At 37.3% G+C, this 11,481-nt stretch overlaps 3 protein-coding genes across 3 annotated transcripts; 1 reads left to right on the forward strand and 2 right to left on the reverse strand.

Annotated features, from left to right (window-relative positions):
* Nucleotides 1-1,034: 1,034 nt before the first annotated feature.
* LOC114517904 (acetolactate synthase-like protein) lies at nucleotides 1,035-7,187 on the reverse strand. Its single transcript, XM_028537753.1, has 16 exons — nucleotides 6,970-7,187; nucleotides 6,414-6,467; nucleotides 5,247-5,522; nucleotides 4,622-4,698; nucleotides 4,399-4,534; nucleotides 4,138-4,175; nucleotides 3,925-4,025; nucleotides 3,693-3,802; nucleotides 3,396-3,519; nucleotides 3,052-3,146; nucleotides 2,732-2,771; nucleotides 2,538-2,652; nucleotides 2,262-2,399; nucleotides 1,997-2,171; nucleotides 1,710-1,808; nucleotides 1,035-1,604 (listed from the first exon to the last, which is right to left on the reverse strand). The coding sequence occupies exons 1-16, from the start codon at nucleotides 7,090-7,092 to the stop codon at nucleotides 1,419-1,421; spliced, it is 1,887 nt and encodes a 628-aa protein (XP_028393554.1). The 5' UTR covers nucleotides 7,093-7,187; the 3' UTR covers nucleotides 1,035-1,418.
* A 214-nt stretch (nucleotides 7,188-7,401) lies between these two features.
* Nucleotides 7,402-8,913, forward strand: LOC114517910 (uncharacterized protein C1orf131-like). Its single transcript, XM_028537761.1, has 6 exons — nucleotides 7,402-7,569; nucleotides 7,701-7,782; nucleotides 7,856-7,926; nucleotides 8,053-8,139; nucleotides 8,299-8,366; nucleotides 8,533-8,913. Exons 1-6 carry the CDS (start codon nucleotides 7,492-7,494, stop codon nucleotides 8,642-8,644), a joined length of 498 nt encoding a protein of 165 aa, XP_028393562.1. The 5' UTR covers nucleotides 7,402-7,491; the 3' UTR covers nucleotides 8,645-8,913.
* Nucleotides 8,914-9,708: 795 nt separating this feature from the next.
* LOC114517908 (Na(+)/H(+) exchange regulatory cofactor NHE-RF1-like) lies at nucleotides 9,709-11,028 on the reverse strand. The gene has a single exon (XM_028537758.1). It carries the CDS (start codon nucleotides 10,896-10,898, stop codon nucleotides 10,062-10,064), a length of 837 nt encoding a protein of 278 aa, XP_028393559.1. The 5' UTR covers nucleotides 10,899-11,028; the 3' UTR covers nucleotides 9,709-10,061.
* Nucleotides 11,029-11,481: the final 453 nt, after the last annotated feature.

Consider the following 11,481-nt stretch of genomic DNA (forward strand, 5'->3'; position numbering starts at 1 on the left):
AGTCATCATTGCTAAATACATCATGTAGTCCTTGGAACAAAAGTATGTGTGGCTACATAATTAGTAATATTTCTTGGGCAAATCGACCCGGCGGAGTAGTGCATGCAGAGTGAGAGGTTAATCAAACCTGATCAATGAATTGAAAATCGATTTCTTCAATTCCAAGTGATCGATGATGTAAACAGTTTAAGATGCGTAAGGCCATCACAGAATATTGATATTCACTTGTGAAAGTTGAATCGCCAGAACAAAGATCTACGATATCTTTCCGGACCTAAGATTGGAACAAAAAATTCAGTCAGCGATTTGTCGCTGGGTCAAAATTCTTCGTGCGTCATCAATCCGCTGAAGCCAGTAACGCCAGTTTGTACTTTAACGCCGGCTTTCTGTGTTCGCAGAACTGGTAACAAGGTTACTCTAGCAAAAACAAGGAATACGTCACCTCTGGAAAGCAGGATTTAAAATCGGGAACACTTCGAGCAAAGTCGTTGGAGAAATCAATTAAGTCATGATCCAAATGCAATTCAGGATACGTCACCATTTCAATGAACGGCCAAATCTTGTTATAATTCACAGAATTTTGTAATGGCGGAATAAAAACCTTTTCAGTGGTGTAGAAATACAAAGGAAGAAACGTTTCGCCCATCCAAAGAGCGCCATTGTTGAAAAATGATAAAGTGAGAACAAAAGGTGCAAATATATTATAATACATCTTTGTCTGTAGATTTGGATAATAAATCTGGTGGAATTCAGCCAATTGATGATGTAATGAATTGTTGCGTAGCGTAATTAGGTTTACTTTTCCAAGAACAAGCGTGCGCAAACAAACAGCATGCGTACAAGATCTTGTTCCTGGGGGGGGATGGGGGGCACTTTCTTTAGGGGAATAAATTGCGCATTACACTCGGACTCACTTGAGGTAATAAACATGTACTCCGTGATATACTCGTGGTGGTCAACGCTAAAGAAACCTAATGCGTCAAGTGGAATGTATAATAAAAATATATTATCCAGTAAAATTGTAATAAATTCTAGATATTCTTTAATTTCATTCTATTATCAATTTATCTTCTACCGTTAATAGACTGCGAGCAGGTCATAATGCATTAGGAGTAATAGTTGAAAATTGTGCGTATGTTGAAAATTATGAGCCTGATCGCTGGCTAAAATATCAGCAATTATGATTATGAATTACATCTGGATTTTTCACACTGACATCAACTTCCTAGTTTCCAGTTCAAGATCATTCGTTAGTCGAACGTTCAGTTCACATAATTAATTTTGTCCAGAAATGGTGTGCACCATTTTTATGCAATTAAAAATTGGCAAAATAATCAATTCAACCTTTGAATGTACTCTCGTGTTTGATTAGCACAGTAATTGAAAAAAATTAACGTTATTTTGCGTCAAACTTGAGGTCAAACTGAGATTGATCCTTTTCGAAAGTCAGTTTTACCAATCAGGGCATTTATCAAAACCGCGTGACCGTCACGTGACAGCATCTGAGCCTTCTGTAGTATACTTGCAATGTCAGCGGAATGTTGCTCATTCAGAGCAAGGCCTTTTCCGCCGTAACCCTCAGCAACCACATTGTAGTCCGTGAACTACAAGAGAGATAGAACCCAATGATAAGAAACTACTAGACTTGGGAATGATAACAAGAAATATCTAACGAAACAGATCTATATATAACAGGACAGATCACTAACCGATAAATCACAGCCGACACTGCTTCCAAACATAGGCACTTGCTCTCGAGCAATCTGGCTCCAACAAGCATCATTACCAACCAAAGCTATCACAGGCAACTAAAACGAAACAGTATCTTGAGTTTCTATTAACTTATATACTGGAGACCCAACGCCAAACCCGGACCTTAAATACAAGTTGGGAAGACTGTTAACGTATTCATTGATTGTAACACCATAGATAAAAATTCCCCGTTTCCTCTGCCCTTGGTCAAAACCGTGCGTAATGTCCTGTCCTAAGCACCTACCCTGTGTCTTGTAAATGTATCAAACTCAGCGATACTGTAACCACAGCTACCATCACCATAGATTATCCAGATTTCAGACTCGGGTCGACATAATTTGGCACCCAGGGCGAACCCCCCACCAACACCCAGGGTACCGAATGCACCCGGATCCAACCATCGTAAAGGACCACGAGGCCTGTGCAATAGAATAGGAACTAATACGTCAGCGTTCGGTAAAAGCCGGAACTACAACCGAGCGTTGTGATCCATTAGTGACCCCTCTTACCGCAATATGTATGCAGCAGATCCAACAAAGTCTCCGCCATCCGCAACTATCACACTGTCCTCACTCATAACCTCTTCAAGGCAATGTAGGATCTTAAGGGGATTCAAGTGCTTGTCCACCATTTCATCTGCTTTTACACTACATAACAGAGACGAAACTATTTCATTTCATAATGCCTAAAAACTGTCCTTCCTGGGGCCAGCAACAGAAGGAAATCTGTTGGCTTTAGTACAGAGTCAGACTAGAATCACCTTGCCCTCATATCTCTAAACAAACCTGTTCTCCTTTTCTTTCTGTTCGTCCCTTTCTTTCAACATTTGCGGCCATTCTTCAGGACATTTGTAACCTTTCAACTGTTGACTAAGGGATAACACCAGCGAGGCAGGATCACCTTGAGATAGAAATAGTGTCAAATGTGGATAAACACGGTCGAAAATCAGTCAGAATTATTAGACTTGAATGAGGCGTACCTTGAATTGCTAAAGTCGGCTTCCAAAACATGTCCGAGTTCTGTAAGGAAGGAAGAAAGGAAAGAAAGATTGGATTAGAAATTGAATCAGCTATTCGAGTTTAAACATGAGTTAGGATTCGAGTGAAGATCCAAGTCGGAGGAAGAGTTAGAATTTGAGTTAGCTATTCAAAAATCAGATCAAAGATCAAGTTAGGATTTGAGTTGGAATAAAGTTTTTGAGTTACGATCAAGGATTTGAGTTGGAATTCACAGCAGAATCAGAATGTGAGTTATACTTTGGGTATTTTTGACTGGAATTAAAATTTAGACCTCTCGTACCTTATACAACTGTTCCTTATTCCTGTTAACTGCCACGACTCTACTCCGTTTGTTTAAAACTCTCCCGTACGAAAGACGGAAGTCACAGACAGTGCCTGGATTAAAACGGAAGAGCGGTCAGTGATTGATGACCTGGAATGCGTGCCACGTGCTATGCGCTCTTACAATCCACAGTTATCAAGCTACTATTTTGTTGGTTATGTTTTAGATTCCTCGTCTTTGTCCATCATAAGTGACAGAACTTTCGACGTTCTGGAAACTACGAACGCGAAATCAGATGCCAGCAATTTCGCATCAAAATTTAATTGGAATTTGTCTTATAATTCGCAGTGTGTTGTGCCTACCAGCTAAGATGACGACATCCGCTTCCTTGAGAGCGTCACGACGTCGTTGTCTGATGTGAATAGGACTACTTCTTCCCAGCAGGCCTCGCGACATTCCGCCAAGGAAACATGGGATACCTAAAGACTGGTGACGAACGGCTAGAGATCAACCCAGGCATATGACATAAGAGAGGGTATCGATATTTTTATTCACGAGTGGCATTACAACAACTTTTATGCAATACTTTAGTGCAATAAGTACACGTTCACCAAAGTGAAGCCTTATAAATTTATTCCTTGTTGTCTATTGCTAGTTACCTCTAGAGCTGATTTAAGTTTTTCAGCAGGAACGGGAGGTAAAGTAGACTGACTTCCGAGTATCACCAGAGGTTTCTTTGCCTTGGAAACTAGTTGTACGGCCGCGGCAACTGCATAAATAGTTGTTTAAAAACAACAATACGTTACACTTTCACTTTCAGATATGGAAGAATACTACCTAGGTGCAGTACAACAATACTACTAGAAAGTATACACGGATCATGTGACTTACTCTCTCCGTCCGAAGCTTGGGGTAGAGATACGGATAATGGTTCGACTGGTTGTGGGTCCCATGCTCCGGCAAAGAGGCTAAACAGATGATTCTCAATGTACCTACAGAAAAGCAAATAATTGTAGTTGTGTGCAACTTACAATGTGCAACTTACAATGTGCAACATACAATGTACAACTTGCTCAATCAAAATATCGAAAATACAAAGTTTACCAGTTTACAATTTTTTGTCCTAATCCAGAAGGATTTTCCTAAACAAAAAGTTAATATATTGATATTGTCTGCAATTCTGTCAAACTGAAGTATCTGCTGCATTTAGTCACTCCGCCGGGTCCAGAAACACAAGTGACGGGATCAGTTTCAATTTCCCTTCAACCTTCGCTTTTCAATTGAAATTGACAAAATCCGGAAGACGTGCCATGAAAATCAGTTTAATTTAAAGTTGTAATACAACTCGCAATCTTGAATACTCGCCTTTAATCCAACTTCTTTCTTCACAAGAGGGTAGGGATAAAGTGTATCGATAGGAAACTCAACAAAAACCGGCCCAGGCGTTCCTGATTGAGCCTTCTGCATTGCTTTCCGTACAAGCCGGGGAATGTCGCGCACTCTGCGGAAAAGAAAGAAGATAACGGTAGGGTTGTCTTCGCAGGATTTGATGAACTGAAGCTTCAAGACGATCTGCAGGAGACGTTACCTTTTTATTGTGACGCAATATTTACAAAGAGGTCTGAAGAGGGACATTTGATCGATGTCCTGAAGAGCTCCTCTATCCTGAAAAAAAACAGAAAAAATATCATGGTTTAAGTTGACGTAACGCAGTAATGGGGCCTTAGTTCCTTACAACCGAATCCGCTGAGCATGTCAGTGTAGAAGCCAGGGTCATGCGCAAATATGCCACAGCCCACGTGGCACCTTTAAGAAACGTGTGTGAAGACGCTATGGAGCTTTAAAAATATTGACAATTTATAAACTAAATTTCGCCCTGTGAATTAAAAGACAGGAATGAGAAAAAATTCCCATAACGAATTATCAATATGGAGTGCTTCCAGTTTGACTCTACTAAACACCGGAGTTTCCTAACTAAGCTAGCTAAAATGAGGGGCACAGTAGGAAAACATGATTTTTTGGTGCATTATGTTTTAAAATGTCTTAAATTGCAAATAATATGATAGGCATCACCATGCTTTTGATAATCGTAGTATTTGGTGCGAAATACAACTTTTGGTAGATGCTTAATTTTGGTGTATATAATGGTAATAATGATGACACAATTATGGTGAACCAGATCTGTGCAACCTAACCAGTTACCAGTCTCCTACCTTCAACAATGTAGCGGCAGCTCCACCAATCAAGAGTAGAGGTGATTCAGCCATTTGAGCATTCTTAACAGCAGTGACAGTGTTTGTCAGACCTGGACCCGCTGTAACAGCTACCACACCTACCACGCCTGACAGCCGTGCCACAGCATCGGCAGCGAATACAGCTGTGACCTCATGCCTTGTGTCAATAATTCTAATTCCCAATTTTTCACACGCAACTAGTATTGGTGAAATGTGCCCACCACATAGTGTAAACACATATTTTACACCATGAGCCTAAAAAAACCACAAAATTTTACTTGAATTTGAAATTCCTATATCTTTTAAGTTTGGGAGGAAGCTTAATATAACCATGCTTTGGTTATGATGTCAGATTTTTTGAAATGGATAACCACGCTGTTTTAATGGTCAAATGCTTGTCCTATGTAAAGTTTCCAGCATGTTTGGCGTTCATAACAAACATTAAACAATGTAACCATGCTTTGGTTATGACGTCAAATATTTTGAAATGGATAACCACGCTGTTTTAATGGTCAAATGCTTGTCCAATGTAAAGTTTCCAGCATGTTTGGCGTTCATAACAAACATTAAACAATGTAACCATGCTTTGGTTATGACGTCAAATATTTTGAAATGGATAACCACGCTGTTTTAATGGTCAAATGCTTGTCCAATGTAAAGTTTCCAGCATGTTTGGCGCTCATATACAAACATTAAAGTGGAAGTCAAGTCCTTTCTGCACATAGGTTCTGCTCATAACAAGTGTGGGCCCTCTGATGAGAAAATTCTCTAAATTTCGCATGTTTCTTATTTTTTCTTAACATAAACTCTAGTTCATATCAATTTACAAGCACAACGAACCTAAATAGTGTTAGATATTCAGACAGCACATCGTATTTTAAAAAATATAGTGAAGATCAAAATGTAAACAAACCGATTGATTACATACGGACTTGACTTTCACTTTAAAATATGATAGGCTCTGAACTTTTGAGTTAAACAAACTTCAAAACTTGTCTATTTGTTATGGTACTCCTCTAAATTAAGACATGTATAATTTTTTTTAGTAGACAGGTCTAGCCAGAAAAGACAGCTAAACTAACATTCCCAGGTGTATGTATACAGGTTATATTGTTATATATAGTATATAATATATTCATAGCTTGCCTGCAAAACATTGGCAACTAGTTCACCACCATGATGCTTCGACTTCTCATTCAGCTATCAAAATTAGTGGTACAGTTTTAAAATGAACGTATATATATTTATGCATATACTATTATTAAAGTTGATCTGGAAGTTTGGCAAATTTCATGTCATTTATAGTTAGCAAAGTTTTGATATTTAGATGGCTTTGCTGTTCACAAATTGTTTTAAAATTTGAGCATCTATAGATGCTCATATGATACATTGGACATATGAACAGTGAGATAGACTGTTTAGTAATTCAGGGGATAGTGATGTCATGGGATATTTGCCCAATTATAAAACAATAATTCATGAATAATTGTAATCACCATGCAAAACTTTGCATAGGCCATGGAAAAGATTGAATAGCATAGCAAGAAAAGGAAAGAACGAAGACTTAGTCGACTATGATCAGCTTGATCCATGAAAATGGCTCTTTTATACTACAATATCTAGACTTTGACCCTTGCTATTTTGCAAACTCTGTCAGACATGCTAATGATGAACATAGGTTCATTAAAAACACTGAACTTACTTTAAAGAGGAATCTGTAATGAAGTTTCAGTTTTAAGATCCCAAAAGCAACCACGATCACAAATAAAAATAACAAAAAATATGCCAAGGAAAATAACAAAAATAAAGCACGTTCGCTAGCCATTTTGCCCTTTAAATTTTCCGAAACTCGAGATCGTAGTTCATCGTAAACTGTCGGAATTGTTGAGGAACTTTAAAAGTTAAAATAATAAGATTATTTTACTGCCCTACATTAAACCAAAACTAAGTATGCTGCAACATTATGTTTTATTTATTAAAAAAAGACGAATTCCAAAACAAAAAAGTATAAAAAATACAAAAAATGTTAAGATACAGTCTAAATCCGACTACATTTCGAAACGAGGAGCGACGTAAACAACTCCTAGCGTATGTATTTTGCTAAGAAAAATTTTATATAAAAGCAAAATGGCCGCCGTCAAGGAGTGAATTTTTGAATTGAACTATATATAATGTACTGTTAATCTATTATTTTTACGTGTTTGCTAGATCTTGAAATATTAAAATGAAAGCATCAAGGAAAAAAAAGCCTGAAGTAGTTGTTTTCGAAGAACCAGCTCGAAAACAAAGAAAAAAAACACTGGTAAAAGGGCATACTGCATAACCGCATCTTTTCATGGTCATTTATAGAAAGGCTAAAAACCCACGCCATTAAAAAATCACTAGAAACAACTACTCTCCCGTAATGTTTTCATTTCCGTCCGATTTCTTTAGAAACGAGAGACGCGTCCAAATAACGAAATAGATATGGGAAATATTAGTTTTAAAGAAATTGCACAGGAAGTGAAAGAGTTAGGTTTGTAAACCAGCAGCGTGAATGTCGAGCATATTTACAACAGTATAGCAATCCTACCTGCGTCTTTATTCAGGTTTATCAGGGTTTGAAAAAAAAGAACAGAAAAAGTATAAGCAACAAGAAGCTCAAGCTTTGGGTGCAAAGGTTAATAGAGACATAATTTACAAGAAAAAATATAACCGTTTATATAATTATGAATGTCCCAAGTGGTGCTAATACTGATTGCATCACTGACTGTCTATACTGACTCACATAATGCTATTTCAAAAGGCTCCAAAGCAGCAAAAAATGCCATATCCTCTGCTAATGAAATGCAGGAAGAAAAAAGATGAAAGAGAAAGGAAACAGCAAGATTTGGTAAAGCATCATACAGCTCTACATTTCATATAAAATTTTGATTTTGTATTATTCAGTAATAGACATGATGTATTGAATCAATAGTAACTTTTCTTTTTGAACCATACAATGTTATTAACTAAACAAAAACCAACAATGAAACTTTGACTATGAATATAGGAAGCTGCGATGGGTATATTCAAAAGGAAAAAGAAATCAGATGACAGAACCAAACAAATTCTTAAAGGGTAAAATCTATGTCTTTTAACAATCTTCAAGATACCTATTATCTATTATTAACTACTGTTGTGTGATACTTTATCTGTGAAATACCTATTTTTACCCTAATAGTACACCTGCCCTCCATATACCCAATGTTCAATGACTAAACTGAATGCATTTCATATTGTTTAGAACTGGTCGTTGGGTAGACCAAAGCAAGGGCCTTGATAGTGGAAAGTTGAAGAAAGGTGTTCGAAAACTTAAACAAAAAGACATTGCTAAATTTAAAAAGAGCAAAACGTAAGACCTACAAGCTGAAAATGTAATCTAGATCTGAAAGCTAGAAAAATAAATTTGTATTTATTTAATTAAACAATTGTTGTACTTTTGGGCAGTCTAACCAGCATTAGTTTTCCATTTTATTAATACAACATTGTAACTATATACTTTGTTGTTTTTAATATTAGGGCAGGTTATTGAATGGCCTTGTAATTTAACTGCAAAATCACAAAATTTATAATTAGTATGATAATCCTTGTTATATTTTCTCAAAATATCAACAAGACAAACTTTGGGAACACTATATGCATATTGCTACATATTTTGCATACCATGAATTAATCACATTTCATGAAGCTATCTATATGTTTTATGTTTATTATTTTTCTATTTCATTCCCATTTACACCTGGCATGCATAGTTTGTTACAAAACTTAGATAACTTCTTATTCCCCCGGCCCAACTATCCTTTTGCCACATACTGAGTTTACGCAAGAGTCAAACGATAACGGAAACCAATTCAAATTCTCGTTTGTAATCAATTCAAGTTCAAACGGGTGTTGTTCGTGTGCTTGTCACAAATGATCAAAACTTATACATGCAAATGAACGCTTGTGCGCACAGCTGCAGACAAAAATATAAACTGCATTTAGATTTAGAAGTTAATCGTAGCTTTAAATTAAACTAAATTGCATTCAACACTTGCTAATCCTGTCACAAAGTGTGTTCTACAGGACTTTCTAATCCTTATTTGCGACGTTCCTATATTTCTGAATAAGTCATTAGATTCATATTCGGAAATGCGAATTAAGGCCCTAGCAACAAGCTGAAAAATAGATCGCTTTGTTTGTCCTGCATGGAGTGGGCTATTCACTGTTTTGAAATCAAATGGTTCATTCTGGAAATATTCTTTGACCCCAAAAGAGCAGGAAAAGATAAGAATTTCCTAAGAATATCCACAATGTTTATATTTTTGTAAAATATTTGTAAAATATACTAATAAAACGTCCTAATGCAACTGCGCCACTAATTGCAACTCCTCTACAATGTACTAATTGCAACACTTCTAAATCATTTTTATGAAAGAACTATATATATATATATATTGTATTATTCTTTTTAAACACAACTACAAAAGATACGAGCCGAGACATTTAGATACTAAACTAGACCATGAGACCAGTGAGGCACTGATATTGACGTTGGAAAAATAAGCGCATTACATGTAATTCGTCTGATTTTATAATCGATTGCCGTCTCGAATCTTCGAATTCACAATATTTTCATGCTTTTCTGAATCATCACTCCAACAAAATAGATTGATCACAAGTAGAACCTTACTCTAAAACCTAAATGTGTGCGTTGGGCCTGTGTATGTTTTCAAAGTCAATGTACACATTTCTTATACCTCACAATACAAAACGTTTCATTGTTTCATCACATCATAGTTTATTGAAATCATCGTATTTTTGTTTCCAATTCTGCGTGGCTCGTTTAACATCGTGTCGTTTCGGTTTCGGTCTAGCAGCGGCCATATCGAGCTTTGGCGAAAGACTGCTCGCGTCCGAAGAAGAGCCATTGGAAATTCGATCGGCTGGTGGAGTTGTTACGACTTGTTCAGCCGGCTTCGTCTCTTGTAATATTTCAGCTGGCTTCTCTGTTTCGATTTGTTGAGGTTGCGGCTCAGGTTTCGATTTCGGAATAACTTCTTCGTAGCCATCATCGTCTGCGTCGTCTTTTGAATCTTCAGGAGCATTGCCAGGCTCTTCTACAACTTCAGGTTCAGGCGACTCCACTTGGATGTTTTGCACATTTTCTTCTTCGTGATTCACCGCTGCCGTTTCAGCTGGTTTCTCACTGGCTTCACCCTCATTAACTACACGATTCTCTTCAACTGAAGGCAAAGCTACGGCTGCTTCCTGGCCTGATGTTTCGAATTTATCTTGTGGTATTTTTTGTCCTAAGTTCTTATAGTATTGGTCACAGAGTTCGTCAACAACCAAAAGTGTCACTTGATTTCCGCCAGCTCGAATTCGCTCCACAACTTTCGAATGAGGCATGTCCTCGACATCACCATTATTTACAGCGATTACTCTGTCTCCAACTCTTAAATCATTCTTCTGAGCTGGACTGCCAACATCAATCGCGCTTATAAATTGCCCATGTATACCTTTCTCGCCATGCAAGTTAAAGCCATACCCCTCGCTTCCTCGTTGAATTGTAACCTTTCTTGGCAAAGATGGCGGTCCTGGATCGCTATGTGCTATATCTCCATTCATGTTAAACACTTCTATAAACTATCCGAGTGTTAAAAATATCTGAAACGCTCACAATCGAGAATTTCGTACTCTTCGACAAGCTAAATGACTGTATACTTGCTCAAGAGACATTCCAATCGAATACCAAATAAGGAAACTCGTTTCAGGACAATATATATGACCGCGGGGGAGTTGTTAGAAAACATCACTCAAAAAGACAATTCCGGCTTTTGTTCTAGCAAGTTCAGTGGTTGGTATACTTCCTGCCTCAGTATCAGACGATCAAATATTTTACAATGATTAAATTGTGATTTATAGATAATATAAACCTCTCTTGAAAGGTAGCGATTTTTCAATTTTAACTGACTGTGAATGTACTGTAGCCGGGAAAACGCATTTAGTTTATAGTGGCTGCTTACGGCTTATCACACATGATTTTCTTCGAGTTGACTTACATGTAATGAAAATTCAGGGAAAAATTCCGCCTTGGGGAGGAAACTCGCGTCAGGTGTATGGGTGTATGTATGAATTCATATGGTGATTCAGTTTCGAATTTTCTTAATTGACCTGTAGTATTTATTTATTGCCATCAAACAACGCGGTG

Source organism: Dendronephthya gigantea, unplaced genomic scaffold, assembly GCF_004324835.1.
Source record: "Dendronephthya gigantea isolate DGI-Jeju-01 unplaced genomic scaffold, DenGig_1.0 000010F, whole genome shotgun sequence".
NCBI lineage: Eukaryota > Metazoa > Cnidaria > Anthozoa > Malacalcyonacea > Nephtheidae > Dendronephthya > Dendronephthya gigantea.

Coding starts and splice junctions, on each gene's coding strand:
- LOC114517904 (XM_028537753.1), bottom strand. CDS start 7,092: ATGGCTAGCGAACGTGCTTTATTTTTGTTATTTTCCTTGGCATATTTT. Junction 6,468..6,969: donor ATTACAGATTCCTCTTTAAA/GTAAGTTCAGTG, acceptor TAATTTTGATAG/CTGAATGAGAAGTCGAAGCA. Junction 3,147..3,395: donor GGATGTCGTCATCTTAGCTG/GTAGGCACAACA, acceptor GTTTTAATCCAG/GCACTGTCTGTGACTTCCGT.
- LOC114517910 (XM_028537761.1), top strand. CDS start 7,492: ATGAAAGCATCAAGGAAAAAAAAGCCTGAAGTAGTTGTTTTCGAAGAA. Junction 7,570..7,700: donor AACAAAGAAAAAAAACACTG/GTAAAAGGGCAT, acceptor CGATTTCTTTAG/AAACGAGAGACGCGTCCAAA. Junction 7,783..7,855: donor ACAGGAAGTGAAAGAGTTAG/GTTTGTAAACCA, acceptor GTCTTTATTCAG/GTTTATCAGGGTTTGAAAAA.
- LOC114517908 (XM_028537758.1), bottom strand. CDS start 10,898: ATGAATGGAGATATAGCACATAGCGATCCAGGACCGCCATCTTTGCCA.